This window comes from Pygocentrus nattereri, chromosome 15, assembly GCF_015220715.1.
Source record: "Pygocentrus nattereri isolate fPygNat1 chromosome 15, fPygNat1.pri, whole genome shotgun sequence".
In the NCBI taxonomy this organism is placed as follows: Eukaryota; Metazoa; Chordata; class Actinopteri; order Characiformes; family Serrasalmidae; genus Pygocentrus; species Pygocentrus nattereri.
Genome location: NC_051225.1, coordinates 10,938,049 through 10,959,063, shown reverse-complemented (window position 1 = coordinate 10,959,063; position 21,015 = coordinate 10,938,049). Strand labels below are relative to the sequence as shown.

Genomic DNA, 21,015 nt, shown 5'->3' with positions numbered 1-21,015 from the left:
CCCCCTTTTACCCTGTTCCTCAGTGGTCAGGACCCCCATGGACCCTCACAGAGCAGGTACTATTTGGCTGGTGGATCTTTCTCAGCACTGCAGTAACACTGTCGTGGTGGTGATGTGTTAGTGTGTGTTGTGCTGGTATGAGTGAATCAAAGACTGCAGTGATGATGGAGTTTTAAACACCTCAGTGTCACTGCTGGACTGAGAACAGTCCACCAACCAAAAATATCCAGCCAGCAGCGTCCTGTGGGCAGCGTCCTGTGACCACTGATGAAGGACTAGAGGATGACCAACACAAACTGTGCAGCAGCAAATGAGCTATCATCTCTGACTTTACATCTATGAGGCAGACTGACAAGGTTGGAGTGACTAATAGAGTGGACATTGAGTGGACATAGTACCTGATCTCCATGGGGGTCCTGACCACTGAAGAACAGGGTAAAAGGGGGCTAACAAAGTATCAGAGAAACAGATGGACTACAGTCTGTAAATGTAGAACTACAAAGTGCACCTACATAGTAAGTGGAGCTGATAAAAAAGGTCATAATGTTATGCCTGATCATCTGGTCATCTGGTTACTTGTCAATCGATGTCCGATTACTAGTGTGTTCTTTAACCTCTTGGGTTGTCCATCTAATTATTTCTCAATTTGTATTTGTAAAGCAACCTGTTGAATAATGTATGCTTTATTCACACTTTAGGCCTCAGCTAAACAGTAAACTCTTCAACTAGACTCATAAGTGCATTTTCTAGAAAAGTTAGCAACTCTGCAGTCAGTAGCCTACATCCCATCAGGCCACTGAAGCTTAAAGAGAAGTTATTTCCTTAAGGAAGTTGTCATGTGTCATTACACTCAGGTCACAGTGGAGGATGTTACTTTAAGCCCTAACCTTTCCATGATTTAGGTGAATCTCTGCAGCCTCTATTCGAAAGATAGACTTGGCAGTGACTCAGAAAGGACACCCTGGTGAGACAAAGCTTGTCGTCTATACAGAACTGAAGCCCCATGCAGCTGTGTGCTGCCGTCTATGACGCAGGGGGGAGACCCGCTGTGGGAGAGCAGGGGGGAGATACCTGCAGAGTTCCTACAGACCACCACCGTGGTCCAGTCCATGGACGGACACTGCCTGGCTATGACGATACACACCCCTCTGGCCTCAGGAAAGGTGGCCTACGTAATTCCCCCATCACTCCTAGCTGCACAAACCTTAAGACACACTCACAACTTTCTAAATATTCTGCTCAATATTTTCTGTTTTATTTAGAAGCAAGCTCTGACTAAACCCCTAAGTGTTAGTTTAAAAAAAATCTGGAGTTACATGTTCTGATTCCATATACATTTATCAGCATTATGTTGCCTTACATAGAGTAATTAAACAATGACTTAAATAATGTAGGGTAGTGCTATATATGTAATAATAAATTAATATGGAAAATAATGTGTTGTAGTTATCAATTTAAACACCATTTATCTGCATTGAAAACTGAGCGCCACTTTTGAAATATGAGTGATTCTGAATATTAATTTTATTAAAACTTCATTCTTGATGATGTACAGCTTTCTGATTTTTCTGTGGAATCATCTACAGCATTGTTTATTATTGTAGACATATCAAAAGTTGTTTATTTGTCTGAACTAATAAAAATTCAATGACACTCAAAAGCCATGAACTCCTCTAAGGCAGCCGACTGAGGATCTAAAAATGAAGCTTACAAAGAAGAAGAAGGTTATAAAAAGATATCAAAATACACTGAGAAAATCACAATTCCCACTGACAAAATTAAGAAATGACAGTTAAGGGGAACTGTGGAGTAAAGGTGGATCTAGAAGACTAAGAAACTCTCAAACACAAATGCTCATATACTGACCAGAACGACAAACAAAAAAGCACCAGCTGGAAGGTTTAGCAGACACAGAAGGAGTAATGCACCGTTTTGTGTGCAATGTGCTTGCACCAACATGATTTGCAGAGTCATCTGTAGGAAACCTTACCTTTGCCTTCATCAAGTCAACATCTGAAGTATATAAAACAATATCTAGATAGGCCAGAGGCATTTTGGAAACACTTTAACCACAATCACCAATTTGTATGTTTGGAGAAAAAAGATCAGTATTTGATGAAAGGAACACTGTGTAAAGTGTTAAGCATGGGAGTGGAGCTATTTGGCTTTGAGGTGGAGTGATGTGTGCCAAAGGGCTTGTTGCTAATTACTGACTTAGAAGGGGGTCTAAACTTTTGCTCATGCCACAATTGCTATTTTATTTGTTAAATTAATTAACAATAAAGCAATTGTGCTTTAACATTTGTGACCAAGGTTGCCCACATTTTGCAGACAACTGTAGCGTAACAAAAACAGCAGCCTGTTCAATTCTGAAGAATAAAGAGAAGTTGGAAACTGTTGAAGTAACACCTGTATGGAGTTTGCATGTTCTCCCTGTGTCTGCGCGGGTTTCCTCCGGGTACTCTGGTTTCCTCCCACATTCCAAAGATATGTAGTCAGGCCAATTGGACATGGTAAATTGCCCCTAGGTGTGAGTGAATGTGTGTGTATGTCTGTCTGCGCTGCGATGGACTGGTGACCTGGCCAGGGTGTATCCGCCCGATGACAGCTGGGATAGGCTTCAGCACCCCCCACGATCCTGAGGGAGAAGCGGCTTAGAAGATGTGCGTGGAAACTGGTGAAGTAACACTTTATTATGACTCATTTAATGTAAAAAAGCATAGGAACATTATGTTATATATAATTTATATGTAAATTATTATACAGTGCATGGACAGTAGGGGAAATGTATGACATGAGACTTTTAATAATCAAAATCTATGAAAATGCTGTTTATGCTAGAAAATGTTAATTACAAATCAAACATTTACTAGCACAAGTGTATTCCAAAATATAGCTATGTTAATAAACTCCTTAATGCCTATAACAAGCTAATAAAAGTAAATATTTTTTGCTCCCTCCCTCACGTATCTATGTACATATCCTAGGCCAACCTTCCAGGCCACATGAGTACCCATATACTTGTTTGTGATGCTTAACAACACAAAGCTGACAGTGTTTAATGTCTAACAGCTAATTCACATTGTCCCACAGAGCAAAAGACGGCACATGTACTCCAGGGGTCCACACAGGTCAGGAATAAGAAGCTAGGATTCTGATGTTCCGGAACATTCCAAGAGGACTGTGGAGAGTCACCACTCTTATGACATCAACCTGACTCCTAAAAAGCAACAAACACAGCATGCAGCCTGGTTGCAAAAATTAACCCCTTAGCAAAAGCGACTTAGCTCACTGGAGGTGCCATCCTGTTATATAAGACTGTTGTGTTTAATGCACCACAATTTATGCTTCATGGGAGAGGAGACGTGACACACAAATCATGGTGACGTCACCGTTGACGAGAAAACAGTGTGTCAAGGCTCTTTGGGGCAGAAACACCACATAACCGCATAAACAAACACTGACATTCTCAACATGACTTAAGCATATTCCGCTTGATTTGACAAATCCTACCACCAAAACAGTCTTGAAACCAGGAAACATACATCACAGCAGTGATGCAGCAACACCCGGAAGGCCACTTTGTGACTGAATCAACCTTAAGACAGATTAAAACTAGAATAAGTTTCAGCAAATTCTCACTGTGGTTACAATATTAACAATATTACAATAATAAACTGTGCCTTTCCATAGAAAGTAATACAATTCCTTGATTTAGCTATTTTATGATGGACATGATGTTCAGACAGGGAAAAGACCAAATCCAAATGATGTCCAGACAGAGACAAGACCAAATCCAAATGATTTCGAGACTGAGACAAGACCAAAGACGATTCCAAATAATGTTGAGACAGAGATAAGACAGAGTCCAAATGATATAGAAACAGAAACAGGATTGAATTCAAATGATGTCAATACAGAGACAACACCAAGCCCAAATGTTGTGACAAAGACAAAACCCAGTCCAAAAGTCCACTTCATCCCGAGTCAAGGCCAAATCCAAATGATGTTGAGACAGAGACAAGACCGAATCCAAATAATGTTGAGACAGAGACAAGACCGTGTCCAAATGATGTCAAGACTGAAACAAGACCAAATCCAAAAGGTGCTGCAACTGACATTTCCAAGTCCGCCTCATCCCGAGTCAAGACCAAACCCAAATGATGTTGAGACAGATTCAAGACCGAGTTAGAATAATGGCAAGACAAAGACAATACCAAGCCCAAATGATGTTCAGGTGAACAATAATTAACTTCACTGCACTTAATAATTAGGCCTGCTCACTGTAACAGTACAGTCAGTCTAATAGAGATGGCCATTAAAACTACATCTCTGAATGAGAGTCCTTATCTGGGCTTTTCTTTTAAAGAGGCTATCAGATAATTTAATTCATTTATTTATGCATTTAACTGTAGGTTCTTACACTGTCATACTGTTGACTGCCATATAACGAAAGATTTTTTCAGACAGATTTTTGCATCTTTGTGCTTCCTCTGTTGGATTTGAGTTGTTCAGGATTATTTGGAAAGAGTCTGATTCCTCAAATCAATCAGAATTAGAGCACACGTTGCGTTAGCTGTTCCTTGTCAGAGCCACGTCCCACACATGGTACAAAGGGTAACACTAACCTGAATGTAAGAAATAATCCAATATCTACACAGACTCAAAAACTGGCTTTGCCAGAAAATAAGAAAAAAATGAAAAAAATGGATTGCCAACACAATCCTGATCTGGCCAAGAAGCTTTTCAAAGTTTTTGAAGTTGAGTTGAAGATTTATGAAATTAAAACTAAATTCTAACTAAAACTATGTTAGCTAACCATTTAACGATAGCTAAGGACTAAGACTGCATGATGTACCCAACCTGTTTACAGTCTGTTTGACAAAATTAACCCATTAAAAATGTGAACATATGTTTTTGTAAGTTATTCTCACTGAATTTTAGGAAAAATCGATATTAATTTCTGGTTTGAATCAAAAGTGGGGGAGCGAAAGTGTATGCATGTGCCACCTTAATAAGTAGGTTTAAAAGTGAATGTTAATTCTATGAGATTAACAAAGAAAAAACAGGCAATATTTTTTTCTTTTGTGGCTGTCCGGTTTTGTTTTTCTGGGAGGCTGAAAAAACTTACATGAAGTTACACCTGTGCTGACAGAGTTTGTTCCACTGGAAGCTGATTTTTTTATATTTATACATCTGACCCACAGAGTTCCAGCAGTGTCCCTGGGGTGCGCGGTCAATACCCGGTCAATACACATGCCTCCTCAGCCAAACATGCTCCTAGTCCTCTCTCAAAGCTGCTGTTCTCTCCCTCACTCACCGCACTGCACCCTTCGCCACAGCGCAGCACAATTCCTTGCCTCAGTTAAGACAGCTGGAAGGCCAGCTGGTGTAGCAAGCTGCACATCCCATGCACAGCCCAACTCCTCTGGCAAAAGGGCACCTGCGCCAACTTTATCCACTCTGCCACCTGCTTCTGCACTTTATCTTATTACGTCTCATCCTAACACACTGCTATCAAATAAGGGTGATTCCACAGCTGTGTGCCATTTGTGCTCTATTCACAAATATGTATGTAAAGGTAAAAGGCATTTTAAACAACAGTGTTGTACAGTTCCCTTTACAATAACTGCAGCTTTCACATAAATTACTTAAAATATCAGTAAAACGTCGCTATAGCACTTCCAAAAAAGCATTTTGCTGCCCCAGCCCACTATAAATATTCTTCACCCTGAGATAACCTTCTAAATTGTTCAGAAATCAATGTGCAGATCAGTTTAACATCTCATGCTTGAAACTTTTATCTATTATAGGTCATGAAATACCAGAATAAACTTACTGCTATCTTATCTGGAATCTTATCTGGAATATCTTAGCTCTCATCAGCACTTTTCACTTTTTGTTTTAAATTATATTGTGATTTTGACTGACAGGGTCACTCAAAGTTCCACCCTGATACCCAAAGTCTGGACTGAAAGTGAAATATTTCAGTAGAAAATAAGCCAGTAGGAAGTTCTTTATACCCTCAATCTATTAAGATGGTTGCTAGTTAACCATATAAACATGTTCTAAGGCATTTATCCTCCTGGGTCGCAGAGCGTGCTGGGGCCTATCCAGGGCTCATCAGGCCGAAAGTGGGAAACACTCTGGACAGGTCACCACAGGGTAGACACACAGACATACATTCACAAACCTTGTAACCTTGTAAAACTGAGTTATTGTTCCTGAGATGGCTTGCACATTTTTTGAATGGTCAAATGTATGTTTTATTAGATTCAAAGTTCAATGATAAAACATACAGTTTAAAGGGTTCAAGATGTACAATACCTGCTCACGTTCAAAGAATAAGATGAAATTTGTGAAATTTGTGAATATTTGTCTCAAAATCTTCTTGTGTAGGTCAGCAGTGCTCATCTGGGAAAACAGCTTTATTGCAGGCCACTTTCTCCCCACTGTCAACACCGCCATGGACGTCTGGCCATGTGCTGTAATAAGGCCCTTCCTTTTTCATGTAATGGTACAGAAGCCTGAGGCATTTCAGAAATGCTATCGGTGTTAAGCACTGACTGATTTTCACACATTACTGCTGGTGTGTGATCCGTGACCCCAGCGTGTAACTACTTCAGCATTTTGTGTTTGCGCCCACAGATAAGACCTTTTCAAGCATATCAAACCAAAAGCCTTCATTGTATTGAATTGGCTCAAAGGCCTGCTGCTTTGGAAGGCCTGAATTGCTAATCTAATGGTACACTTGATCTTATTTAGATTGCAAGCAGCTTCTCACAAGCGCAGGCCTGCAGTTTCATAGAGAACCTGAGCATTTTTTTTTACTGTGAGTTTGACCTGACATCTTGTGGTTAAAGCTAATCACTACATGCTAGGACTATTCAAGCATGACTGTGGGCCTGTAGTGGTTATAAGATTATCTATATTAAGTTAATGAGCAGCTTTCAAACAGATCAAACAGTTTAACCCTTTGAACACTAGGCTTGTTATTCAAGTTTAGTAAGTACTATTTATAATTCAGTAGCTACTACAAAAACATGTTAAGAGAGCAAGGTAGTGTATACCCACAAATGGGCCCTTATGATTAAAGAGGCACTCCAGCCAAAATTAAAAAATCTAACTATTACTACTTCTGTTGTAAACATGCCTATTTCCCTCCTACAGCAGTGCCATAGTAAAAAAAACAGTTTAAAGACTAAGAATGATGATGTATCCTGAAGGTGGGAGACAATTAAAAGACTACCAGAGATTTGGGGTGGACTGTTTGAAGTATATTTTGTTTTCCGCTTGCTGGTTAGAAAAAAAAAAGACACCACTATATGGCCAAAAGTTTGTGGAGCACTGATGATCACCTCTATATGAGCTTGCTGGACATCTTTCCAAAACCATGGGCATGTTGGTACAGAATTGGCTGCTGCTTTGTGGACTTTCCCAAGATTTTGAACTGTGTCTGTGCTAAGTTGGGCCCATTCAGTCAAAAGAGCATTTGTGAGGTCACATACTAATGTTGGATGAGAAGGCCTGGCTCGCAACTGGCATTCCTAAATCATCCCAAAAGTGCTCAGTAGGGTTGAGGTCAGGGCTCTGTGCAGGCCACTGGAGTTCCTCCACACCACAACTCATCGAACCATGTCTTTCTACACTTCAGTTTTGTGCACAGGGGGGAAATCATAATGAACAGACTGTTGCTACAAAGTTGGAAGCTTATAACTGTCTAAAATGTCTTTGTATTCTGTACCATTAGCATTACCCTTCATTGGAACTAAGGTGCTGAGCCCAAACCTTGAAAAACACACCCTACCCTGACCATTATCCCTCCCCCACCAAACTTCAGTAGCGTTTTCCAAATCCAGATTTGTCCATCATACTACTAGACGGTATAGAGTGATTCGTCACTACAGAGAAAACATTCCTACTGTTCCAGAGTCATGTGGCAGCATGCTTTACGCCACTCCAGTTGACACCTGGCATTGGGCATAGTGATCTTAGGCTTGAGTGCAGCTGCTCAGCAATAGAATTACATTTCATGAAGTTCTTGATGTGCAAGTCTTGTGCTGATGTTGCTTCCAGTGGAACTGTAGTGAGTGGCTACGCTAGCAATCAGGATACCTTTATTATACGATTCATTATTGTTTAGGTTATTGTGGATTACACTGAGGCAACACAAACACCAAAACATGAATTCCTAAAATGCTAGCTTAAGGTTTACATGGCCCTCTTAGGTTTAAACCTGACAAGCATTTTAAGCCTATATAAATAAATGCTCATTTATATGTTGCTGTAGACCTGTAATGATTAGCACTATAGGATTAAGGGCTACACTTGTTTGTTGCTTTGCCAGTGCTACAACTCTTAGCCTTCGCACACCTCCCCCAAAACCCATCCCAGGCTCATATGCTTCAGTTTAAGGGTGAGGAGAGACAAGAGGAGGAGGAAGAAAACTACTTCCTTGCAAAGCACACACATGGAGCCTCTTTCTAGTGGTCCGCCAGGGTAATGGACCCACGGACACACTGCAGAGACTCTTCCCCATCCCAGGACGCGTGGTTCCAATTACAACAGGAAATGATAAAACGGCAAGTATCCACAGCCCACTGCCGACCACTGCTTTCTCTTCCTCCGTCTGTGTGTCATGTGAAGAACTTCAGCAGCCTTGAAGCAGGCGTGGAAGGCAGTGACGGAAGGCAGGCCCATAGAGAATGTGATGTAGGAAGTTGTGTGTGGGTTTGAAGTGTGCAGGCTGTGTTTGCAGTATATTTAGCAGCAGCGTGAGCCTCAGAACAGAATGTGGCAGTTCAAAAGCCTGATAGCACAAGAGTATCAGATGTATCTCTAGCCTGAAAAGCACTGCGTAATGGACTCATAGGGGTCATTCAACCATTATGGCTTTTTCATTGCATCTGAAGCCATGAACATTGGCTAATGCTAAGAATAAACCACAGAAAGCTGTTGTCTGTGTAGTATTCATTCTATTCCTAAAATAATGAACAAAAATTATGATAACTACGGTCACACTTTATTTGGATGATCCCCTATAGATGCTGTACAGATACCTAAATCACTAACAAACTTCCTGGTGATATTCAGTTGATTATCAACAACAGCATGGTTATGGTTAGGGTAAGGAGTAGGTGCAGGATTTGCCTTGAGGCTATGGTTTAATAAAATCTTTCATACTGAACTTGGAGTTCAGTTTCATTTAATAGATATTAAGTTGAATGTTACTTAAAGACATTAAGTACATTTACAAAGCATTTACAGTGGACCATCCAAATAAAGTGTTACCATAAATACTTCCAGAATTTCTTCAAATTCAGTGATTTTTAGTGATGTTCATGAGAAATAATGTGAGAAATAACACCAAATAATTCACAGATGTTGAAGTACTATTTCTATGTGAAACAAGGTATCGTCTATCCTACGTTCAAATTATTTAAAACATCATTTTATTTAGATTTTAATTCTTGTCTCTAGTATTTTGTCAGCGATGTGACAGAAACGTCATGAAAAAATTAACAACCAAGAAAGAAAGCCCGTCTTGGAGGAGTCTGCAGAAAGTGAAACCTTTTTATATTTCTGATAAATCTAACCTACTAACAGCTTTGTGTGTCACCAAATGGTTGTCATTGGAGTTACACAAGAAATTGATTTTACCATATAAATAAAGCACAAATGCAACATTTTCTACACACAACTTGAAAAAAAATTGAGACAGACTAACTTTACTGACGCTCAACAGACTAGGTTTTTCACTTTTTACATATCAGCTGCAACGTAGAACAACCCATACAACAGCACACCGAATACGACATTTGTCATTAGTAAGAATGGTCAGTCTCAGAATTAACCCTGATCACATTTATTTTGATGTAAACAATGACCAAGTACAAAAAAAAAAAAAAAAAAACACAACTTAATTTCCCCCCCCCATTTTGGACAATTCATTACATACAAAGTGAACATACAGTAATGTTTTCACCATATGCAATAAAATTTTCCTTTGACCTCCACACTGATCTTTACTACTAAACTACACTAACAGTTTTTCAATGACCAATGCCAATTTTTCTCCAAACTTGGTCAGTTCTCAGAGTAATTAAGGGATCAGATCATGAATGCCAACACCAAGCTCCACCTAAAGCCACACAGCTGGGACTGGAATCAGGACTGCTTTCAGACATTTTGTTATTTAACCTGTGATAAATCTATCAATCCCACATTCTTTGTTGCTTAACTCACTTTTATGAACAATGCCTACCAACATCTTACTAAGATATTCAGATGAACTGTAGATCAGACTTTATGTAGACTGGATGAGACCCTTTCTACAGACAAGAAAAGCTTAATAAAATAAAAATAAAAATAGCTTTTAAAAAAAGCTTTTAAATTTGCAATCTACACTTATCTTTTCAGTTACACTCAAATGTAAAAATTCAATAAGATGCACATTTAAATTCAATATAAAAATCATGTGATTAACAACCGGTCCTGGACAATCCACCAGTTGGACGTAGGGCTACAACTGATTGGCACTTAAGATCGGATATCTGAGAAGGAGTGGAATCCCTGATTCTAAAAATAACCTCAAACATAGTGGGAAGTATAAAAAGAGACTCTGTTAATAAATAGTTCTTCCTTAAGGCATCAAAGTCACAAACACAGAGAAATTAGAGAAAAAAAGGGCTACAGTGTCTATTGCATTGGCTCTCAGTGTGTGCTGAACTTGGCTTATGACTTGGTTTAAATAACCCGAACAACATGAGTATTTGGTCAATATATTTGTCAAGCATCATTCAATGATGTATTATTGCTTCTGATATCAATTTCCCAATGTGCAAATAACTGAATCTGGATCCCCTGCTGTTTCAAGAGCTTCAGGCTTTTAGTCCGAGGAGGTCAGCGAGTGTTTCTCCAGTACACGGCAGCAACAATGAATGCCACGGCAGCAATGATAGACACAGTGCGCCATCTGGACACACTGCGCAAAACGGCCCCCTGCAAAACACAGGAGAGCACCACCATGAGGTCTGTTAAAGCACTGAGAGTTAATGAAGTTCCTTCTCAATTCCACAAATCATCTCCAGGTACCAATAAAAGTTCGTTGGAGCCATTTTACAACACTACTTATATGTAATTGTAGCTAATATATAACAAATTACATATTAGTTATAACTAATCACATAGTGAGATAATGCATACCAGTGCTGTCACAAAAGGACTTGCTCAAAGTGTACAGGCAAAAGAAAAAACATCAACCTTTGTTAATATAACTGAGGCCAATTTAACTAAAACAGAAGTTACAAGGCTTTTTAGAGCTACAATATCGTTTTTCAGTCTGTATTGAGAGCTTCAAGTCTGAAGTTCTGGCTTTTTGTTTTGACATCAAACAATGACAGAAATATACATAATGTCACAAAACAAGACAGCATGCACACGAACTTTCCTTAAAAACTTAGGAATCACAATACAGAGGTTAGGAACCAATTTTTTCAATAAAATAACAAATGTTGCAGGTATTAAATTAATAGGATATTTCTGTGTAATGTCACACATTTCCCCTTATTTGTAGGATGCTGTGAAAAAAATGAAATTTAGATATGTAAAGAAATTGAGAAATTGAGCTTCCGCTCAAAAATGAAGTTATAATTAATAAAATTCACATCCACATGAAATGTGGGGATCAAACCTCAAGCAGACAATGCATCAAAGAATTACCGTAAATAGACAATTATAGTATACTGTTAATCATTTAATAACATCTTGGTGTAACCTGGCATAATGAATATCTTCATTATTCCTTAATGAATACTGGTACACTGCATACGATTTGGCAACTTCTCTGGTGGAAGTCTGTAATTGCACACAATGTGTGGAAGAACATTTTCTTCTCTAAGCAGAGGAATCTGATGTTTCAGAGTGTGTTGAAAGAGCATTCTTTGAGAACTCTGTCCAAGCTTGGTGAAGGACATGTCTTCTAAGGATGTGAGTGAATTATGTATTATCATTATATCTGCATCAGTATACACAGATCAGGCATAACATTATGACCACCTCCTTGTTTCTAGACTCATTGTTCATTTTATCAGCTCCATTTTCTCTATAGGTGTACTTTGTTGTTCTACAGTTACAGACTGTAGTCCATCTATTTCTCTGATACTTTGTTAGCCCCCTTTTACCCTGTTCTTCAGTGGTCAGGACCCCCATGGACTCTCACAGAGCATGTACTATTTGGATGGTGGATCATTCTCAGCACTGCAGTAACACTGATGTGGTGCTGGTATGTGTGGATCAGACACAGCAGTGCTGCTGGAGTGTCCACTAACTGTCCACTCTATTAGACACTCCTACCTTCTCAGCCCACCTTGTAGAAGTAAAGTCAGAGACAATAGCCCATCTACTGCTGCAGTTTGTGTTGGTCATCCTCTAATCCTTCATCAGTGGCCACAGGATGCTGTTGGCTGTATGTTTTTGGTTGATGGACTATTCTCAGTCCAGCAGTGACACGGAGGTGTTTAAAAACTCCAGCAGCACCGCTGTGTCTGATCCACTCAGACCAGCGCAACACACACTAACACACCACCACCACGTCAGTGTTACTGCAGCGCTGAGAATGATCCACCACCCAAATAGTACCTGCTCTGTGAGGGTCTAAACATCAAGCCAGATCTTCTTTTAATTTGGCATGTGACATTAACACTTCAAGACAACACTTCAACCTGATCTGACACGTCCGACACACACACACACACACACACACACACACACACACACACCATATTTTGTGTGATTTCTCTCGACTCCCCAGTGGTATGAACTGAAATTTTAGAATGTGCTTGTTTCACTAAAGCTACAAGTGAGAAATAATTCACCACCATCCTTTTAATATCACCTGTAATAAGTGACTTCTAAAGGTTAACATACTGTGCATGATAAGAAGATTTTTGCCTATGTTTGCATAAGAGAGGAGGCACTCAGCACCTGTTGCTGTCATTTCTAACAGAAATAGTGTATGTGGTCTCTCCACCACAGACCACAGAAAAGAGCTGCTCTCATTTATGCTGGCTTTAATGTTAACAGCTGTGGGCATGGCTTACCATGATGAACGCAAAGTTGTTGATGTTTTAATGTTAAGTGAATCCTGCTTTAAGCAAATCCGTGATACCATAAAAATAACTACCACCATTGATCTTCAGCTCAAAACACTTTCTCAGTTGGAGCTGCACAATATATCATTTGTTAATGGGCATCATAATGTTGGCTCTTTCACAAGTGTTATCGCTGAGGCTTGTAATATGCACAAGTAAGCCCTTAAACTGATCATTACATGTTTTATTGTGTGCTGTGAACATCCAGAGGAGTCTGGTCTCATTTGTGAAGACTCAACCAAATGTCTTAACCAAGCTACTGGAGCAAGGAGAAAACGCAGGGGCCAAGTGCAGAGTCCAAACGGGCCAAACAAATAATTTCAGTTGTAAAGTAAATCTCTGTTCTGGCTGTGGATCCCAGTTTGCTGGAAGTGATCGAGCCAAGTTAGAAAACATTCATTGTAAAGCTCAATTTGCTTAATTTTAAGATGCAGCCTGTAGCCTGTATTTTGTAGATAGCACACAAATGTTTGACATACAGCCTTTTGGGGTATAATATTTATTTATCTTATATTTTGTAAGAATATGACTTTTGGCAGTTCTTCCTTCAACAGGGACTGCTGTCTTTTTTTGGTGGGGGGGCTATACATACATAAATATATATATATATATATATATATATATATATATATATATATATATATATATATATATATATATATATCATTATAAATAAATAAATGAGAAAGTTACATCATTGCTGTACGTCGGGTTTACATTCAAGCCATTTTTCTTCTGAAGAATTATTTCGGACTTGAAATTAGCGAAGAGTTCTTCTTTTGCAATATTGTAGGCAATGTTAAACCTGATTATCATCTCGGCCTCGTCTGATGACCTGTTTGCTGCTGCCTGCCGCTGAAAGGCAGCGGGGAGAGGGGACAATCGGGCAGTGCATTTATCGCGGCATGTAACGTGTTTTATAGATGCATTGTGCTTTTTCAGCATTTCAAATGCAATATCGTCAGCCATGGTCTTCCCACACTTTTTACAGTAAAGGCAGTGCATTATATTATCGGTTTTACTGTATTATAGCCAGGGAACCTGGTCAAGGCACTCTCTTCGAAATGTATACACTTTCCCCCTTTTAATTTCAGCGGGCTCTGGCTCGGAGTCAATCGCATGTGGCTCATTATCTGATGCTGTCTCCGGACCAGGGCTTGACATAACCTGGGAGGTTGGTGGCTCCATGTCAGAGCATCGGTTATGATTTTCGGACGGATCAGGCCTTAACTTAACAATCTTAACGAAAAAGTTGTCAATGGTTCTTTTCATCTCCTCTCATCATCCGCAGCTACATCCACTCTGTTTATCTGACGGGCCTAGGCTACTCACCTCTCTCTGTCTGACTGCAGCACACTCATTTTCAAATGTACACACACGTACAGGAATATCTGGACCATGGCCAATGGTGGGGGGGGGATTCCCAAGGGGTATCCCGCCCATCACCATCTCTGATTGGGTTAGAATACGATATGGGCCTAATGTGTGTCTTGTTGAACCCCAGGGAGATTTTGGGAGTAGCGGAGACTTTCTTTTTTCCCCTTCAAATGGCTGGTCGCACCTCAGATTTTTTTTAGTCGTATCATTGAGAAATTAGGTCGCAATCAAGAGCCCTGAAAGTTCAACGTTATGATATAATTTCTTTAAAACGAATAACCGATTCTGACAATCCTTCGACAAACTGTAATCTCAAATGTAGTGATATAATCTCAATGTGGTATTTTGTCTATATTATGCTATTCTTAGCCATCTCACTCTGCAAGTGTGCTCTCCCTTATCAGCTTCTCTCACACTCAAGCTGCTGGGCTGAAGCGTGTCTCAGGTTTACTGAAGGCCCCGTTCCCATGATCTGCAATTTTAGCAGCGGCAATCAGGGTATACTCCATGGCACTGGGCCGTTTGAAGTCTAAACCTCACCACCGCACATACTATGGCTTTTATGATCATGTGTGTGCTATAAAACTTGCCTGGCCCCAGCAACCAGTCAACTCCCACCAGTCCTGGAGGAGGCTCTGCGCCACACGTGCGCACTGAACTCCGCTGGGGCGTAATGACAGCCTTCAGACACCAGCGTACAAACACATTTGAGCCCAAGGCTTCAATCAGAGCTGTAAGCAGGAGTTAAAACTAGATATCTTGAATTTGTACAGCAAAGCCAAAAGTTCAGCCGCCTTCTGACTAGTTTTGTGTGCCATAGAGTACCAATTACGATTAAACCAGCCTCCCTCCTTTTTAGTGTGTGTGATTACATCACAGTGAATTAGCAGTAATTAGTCTTTGCAGTGATAATGGTTGCTACAGGGGAATATCAGTAACTGCCAGCTTCACCCTAACCCCAATACACACACTTCACATGTGACTTCTGTTTTTGTTTACTGTTTCATCCAGCTGCGTTTTGTGTACACAGTACATACGTGTCTACTATAAAGTGGGTCAGCAGGTTTGGATGTGGATTTTCGAGCGGAATGTGTCGGAGTTTGTGCCTCTGTGCTTCCTGCCACTCGAGTGGGCGCATCTCTGTGTGTGGTGGTCTGGTGTCTGGGTCATCCTGTGTGGTTCTGTATGGGTGGCCAAACAACACAGCAACTTACCCATCCTCCCTGCTGTCTGATCCAGGCAGATATGTGTTCCCTGATAAATTGTAATACCCAGCTAATGATCGTCTTGATGATTTCATAGTGGTTTTGAGTCAGTGCCTGAGGAAAGAAAAGAAAGCAGTTTTTCCAGGAGCTTCAGCATTCTCCACAATTTCCTGTATTATTGTACCAGAGATAAGCATGCTGGAGCAATCATGAGGTCATTTCAAAGCAGTGGTATTTGTACTTAGTTTGAGGAATTTCTCTTAAAGCGCTGTAATGACCTTATTTCATCTTTACTGCATCTTTTAAAGGGCCCATACCATAAAAAATTTGTGTCTCTCACTTTTTATAAGTAGGAGTTTGATGTAGTATGTAAACATCGTTAAAGATTAAATTTTATTTTCCCAGTCCATATATGGAAATTATATTTAAAAACCAGCCCACTTTGAATCCATTGTCCTTGAGTTGTTACAAAAAACTATTTATTCACTTGTAAAAAGTGCTGTGCTCGTGCTGTCTATTAAAAAAAATGTTAATTTCATTTTATTCTCTCTCAGATTCAAAACAGGTTCTATTCTGGATTGTTTATCATTCAAGCTGAGGAACATTTTGGGCAAATGAAATAGGCAAACAGTTCCACTAGACAGACCTACTCCAAAATACAGTATGCAACTAAACTGAACTAAACTGAAACTACACTACAATCAAAAACAAAAATGAAAAACTTGATCAGTTTTTTATTTAAACTTCAAAACTATTATAACCCTGGTCCTGAATAAGTACTAATACGTCATCCGGCTTTAGAAAATTCAGTACAATGGTTGGGCTTTTTAAACAGACAAAGTCGTGCTGCAGCCAAACAGTGAAAACCTTCCTTTTGAACGAGGGATTAAACAACTTTATGATAATATCAAAGTCAGAGGAACAAAACAGACAAAACAAAACTATTATTAATAGCATAATAATAAGAAGAAGAATAATAAGAATAATAATTAATAAATAAAAATAATAATAATAATAATAATAATAATAATAATAATAAGCTAAAGTAACAGTAGCTTGTAGGCCACCATTACTGCACTCAATTTTAGCCATTTTATTAGCAATTTACAGACTGTAAACACACAAATTACTGAACCAAATCAAGAACAAAGTTAGCGTTAAATGTTTCTGAGCAGAAACACTAACAATGTTTTGTTTCCTCTGGTTTAAGCATGCCTCTCTGTGGTGTTTCCACATTATCCGCCATGCTAAAACTGCTTCTCCGAGATGGCAGCCACACAGATATCAGTTAAGAGGATCCTCATATGGTCAGCTTTAGGAGCAGCTCAGTCAGTATTTGAACCAGTTTCTTGTTGTCAATTTTTTCCCCAGCAATTGATAAAAGTTAGGGGCCATGATCGGATGTTATATTACGTGCAATTGTCACAAGTTTCACCCATGTTCTCTGAGGGTAAGTGTGATGCATGACAATCAATAATTATGGAGAAGGACTTGAAGGATGGTGAAGGCTTCTGACAGTTACTGAGATGCAGAGCTAAACCCAGTTGTGAAATGTATGCTTATTGTGGCTAGTTATGAGTAGTAAATATGAATTTAGAACGTTTGAATACATAACTTTCAGTAGGCTCATTATACCACAGTCATTTCAACAACATGGAACATATTTTAGTTTTCAGCTTTTCTATTTATGCGAAATCAGATTTATACGTAGTGCATGTTAAATACAGGTTTCAAAAATGGAATTATTAGTTTTAATTTGATATTGTGATTAGTTGGTTCCTTGTTTTAGGGTCACTGGTTAACCATTAGGCTTGAGACACACTAAGCTGATATGAAAATTTGTACTCAAACACTAAGACGACTACAGCTGACGGTATTGTGGTTAATGTGCCAACACAAAACAGAACAACTCTCTATAGGAGGAGCTGCAAAACTGCAGAGCACAAAGTAAAATGTTCTGTTTAAATGTCTCAGCTTCAAATGTCGGTATTCAAGCTAAAGTGTGTGAAAATGAAAGTAAACCAGGGCTAGGTGGATTAAAAAGGCTACTTGTATGTTTTCACATTAACTGGCAAATTAAAAGGACACATGTTCATAATTTAATCACAAATAGTCCATGAAATGACGGGAATATCTGACCTGCTTTATCCTATGTTATGTTAGCTAATAATCTTGTGGTTTTTTTGTTGAGAATAATTACATTTTTGCTTGAATATCTAATCACAAACTAACAGCAGTCATTGGTCAAAAGGTGTTTGCCAAAATCAAATGCATTACGACTGTTACAGCATTATAAGTGAAGCTGTAAATAAATAAATAAATAAATAAATAAATAAATACAATAAAAACACAGGACATGGCCCACTTAATTCATTCAATAAAGATAAATGGCAGCACTAGTAGTAGTAGCAGAAAAGCACATTGAACCAATTAATAAGCAAGTAAAGGAGCGTTTCAGGCTTTTCAAGCGATGCTTTTAACGCGCCGTCAGTGGCATCTAAATTCATGCCACAACACGCTGAATAAAAACTAAGCATCTGAGCATAAAAAGTCATGTAGTTAGAACTCAAAGTATACACACTCTATAATCTAAATAACACACAGCAGAAGAGTTTTACCCTGTAAATCAGCTGATAGGCCAGATGAAAGAGAGCCACAATCCGCCCCCAGTTAATGCCGTCTGCAAAGATGCTCCTGGCCACCGTCATGAACACATCTTGAGCACAGTTAGCCTCCACAGTGCTGATGAGACTGTCCAGAAGACAGAGGTGCTTAGCATACAGTCTATCAACAGTACATCCTCAGTGAAGTCTAAATTACCCTTTGCGTAAAACCACTTACTGAACACTTGTGTTACATGATTAACATCACATTATAATCACAAACAACGAATAAAAAGAGTGTGAAAATTCAAGAAAACAAACAGAAATTATGCCAAAAATCCAACAGCAGTGTATACAGGAGATGCATAACAAATCCGTAGTTCTTACTGTTGAAACTCTGCATTTCGATTCAGATCATCCGCAATCTTAAGAAGCTGCTCTACAACCACTTTTATTCGAGGATCGTCCATTTCATCAGGTCTTCCACCGAGATCCTCGGGGCTCACGTGCATGGCAGGGTTCTCTGTACTGAACCGCTCCATAACATACCTTCGCATGAAAAACCACAACAGCCAGGTTAAAGAGGAACAGAGGATCTTACAGCACAGTTTATGATCATATTCAAATGTGATGCATATAAATAGAGGACCATGCAAGAAGGAAATTTCTGTACCCTCTAAATATTAATGCACTTTCCTCTACGATTAGATCATCAACGACATCTGCAACGAAAAGGAGAACAAATTAAGACATACAATCATCAGCCACTTAGGAACCCCTGCCCTGTATCTCCACAATGCTGTATAAATATTGCAATTCAACCATAGTCAAGAGTAAACACAACATTATGCCCTAGTGCGTGGAATGACATGCCTTGAGAGCATCAACTTATTTGTGAAATTACAGCAGCAAATATTAATTGAAAATATTATTTCCATATGGGGGAGGTGACCTGTCATGATCATAAAATTTTAGCACATAATTGCTATACTCAATATTAACAATTGTCTGTTTTTTTTAATGCAACAATTAAAAGTACATTTATTTTAAGACTAAAGTGGATAAATCGCATTTTGCTTCATAGTTGTTGATACTTAGCAGCTCCTGACTGACAACAGACACAGTCTGAGCTCATATGAAGTGTCATATTGCCGTTGTCGGATCAAAACTTCGTATCTCCATTATTGTCATTTTTCAGTTTTTGACCATTTGAAAACACTTGTTGTCCTTTACATTGTATGTAAATTTCATGATGAATGGACTAAACAAAATGACCATTCATTACTTGGAAAGATGTCTAGTTTGTCTACTACTGACTTACATTAAAAGTAAGGCACGTTTTTTCCTTGTCTTGTAAACATACCATTTTGGAGATACGAGGTTTTGTTCCAACAACAGCGAAAGGCACCCTTGAATCAAGCCATACCATTTGGGAAATTAGAACCGCTGTTGTTGTTTTCATAAGACCTGTTACATCTCCAAATTTTTGCTTTCTTTCATTTACATGCATTCATCTCAAACCTAGGAGGTGAAAACTCACCCAATTCACATTTTGTTTATCATGCCATAAACTTATGTTGTTTACCAACTGTGGAAATAGTTCAGATCAGCTCAAATAACTGCAATCAGTCAGTTGTGTAATAGCTAGCTGGGACAGTCCTATGGAGGGGCATTTTTTTTGGCACTGGGGCCAAAAGATCCTAGCTGCATCACTATAGGTAATTTTATATCTATATAGTGGGCCTAAGATGTTTGTAGACCTCAAAATCATACCAGTGAGTGGAAGCACAAGATATATTCTGATAAATGGGGCCTAGACAATGAGTGATAGGTCACGTTATGTTATAGTCCATTCTCTATCTATGACCTACTCTCTGTTCTCTATGCAGCCGTAATCTCAGCCCTGTGGTTATCTCTGAAATCTTTCTTTTGTCTTTTCGTCTTTAAAAGCGACAGCCCTCCCCAGGTCTGAGAGCAGGTAGAGCTAGACAGACAACCATCTCTGTGGGACGTCAGAAGAAATTCCTAAACGGTGCTCGTCATTCACTGGAGTCGTCTGGTCCACACTTTACACATTTATTCCCTCTGAAACTGTGCTCGAATCATCAGGACGGACACAGTCTCTTTAGCTCCGACACCGAGGTCAGGCCAACACCTCGGTCTTTCCAGTCGATGACGTCAGAGCTCCCGTAGCCTGGCTAACCGGGGGGGGTAACAGAAGCTGAAAGTCAGGTCGGTTTTTGTCTTACCTGCCCCGCCGGCGGCCCCCAGCAGTTCGTCGTCCGTTCTCTCGTTTTCGTTAGGTTCCGCCATTGTAAAGGCTAAAGCGAATGCTTAAGAAGAGCGCGCGGCTCTACTTCAAGCTAGCTAACGGAGTTACCAGCTCTGAGGGAACTTTGCTTCGCTCACTTCGGAACAGTTAGACGGAGTCTGGACTGCTGACGAAGTCGCGAAGAAAGAAAGTGGTTCAAACTGCTGCGGGTACATACGTCCTTCCCTTCACTTCACTTCGCCATGAAAGTGTCAAAGTTAAAGTCACTGTTATACGCTTCCCGAGACTGGTTGACTCCAGACCCATGAACTCGCATCGAGGAAGTAGCTGCGCGGCACCGCGTCTGCGCCTGCGCAGGTGCGCCGAGAGCGGAGGGAGACAGCAAGGGGGTCTGACAAGGCTGCGTT

The 21,015-nt window shown here is 39.7% G+C and overlaps 1 protein-coding gene across 1 annotated transcript; it reads right to left on the bottom strand.

The window, feature by feature from the left end:
- Window positions 1–9,712: 9,712 nt before the first annotated feature.
- Window positions 9,713–20,946, bottom strand: zgc:153993 (uncharacterized protein LOC767645 homolog). The gene is made up of 6 exons (XM_017709789.2): window positions 20,586–20,946; window positions 19,010–19,058; window positions 18,724–18,885; window positions 18,352–18,484; window positions 15,743–15,847; window positions 9,713–11,001 (listed from the first exon to the last, which is right to left on the bottom strand). The coding sequence occupies exons 1-6, from the start codon at window positions 20,647–20,649 to the stop codon at window positions 10,903–10,905; spliced, it is 612 nt and encodes a 203-aa protein (XP_017565278.1). The 5' UTR covers window positions 20,650–20,946; the 3' UTR covers window positions 9,713–10,902.
- Between the last annotated feature and the right edge of the window lie 69 nt (window positions 20,947–21,015).

What these genes read in the sequence shown, in the direction of transcription:
- zgc:153993 (XM_017709789.2), bottom strand. Translation starts at nt 20,649, where the DNA reads ATGGCGGAACCTAACGAAAACGAGAGAACGGACGACGAACTGCTGGGG. An exon ending in CGAAATGCAGAGTTTCAACA is followed by an intron (nt 18,485 to 18,723) that starts GTAAGAACTACG and finishes TCTTCTGGACAG; the next exon opens with TCTCATCAGCACTGTGGAGG. An exon ending in CCTATCAGCTGATTTACAGG is followed by an intron (nt 15,848 to 18,351) that starts GTAAAACTCTTC and finishes TTCTTTCCTCAG; the next exon opens with GCACTGACTCAAAACCACTA.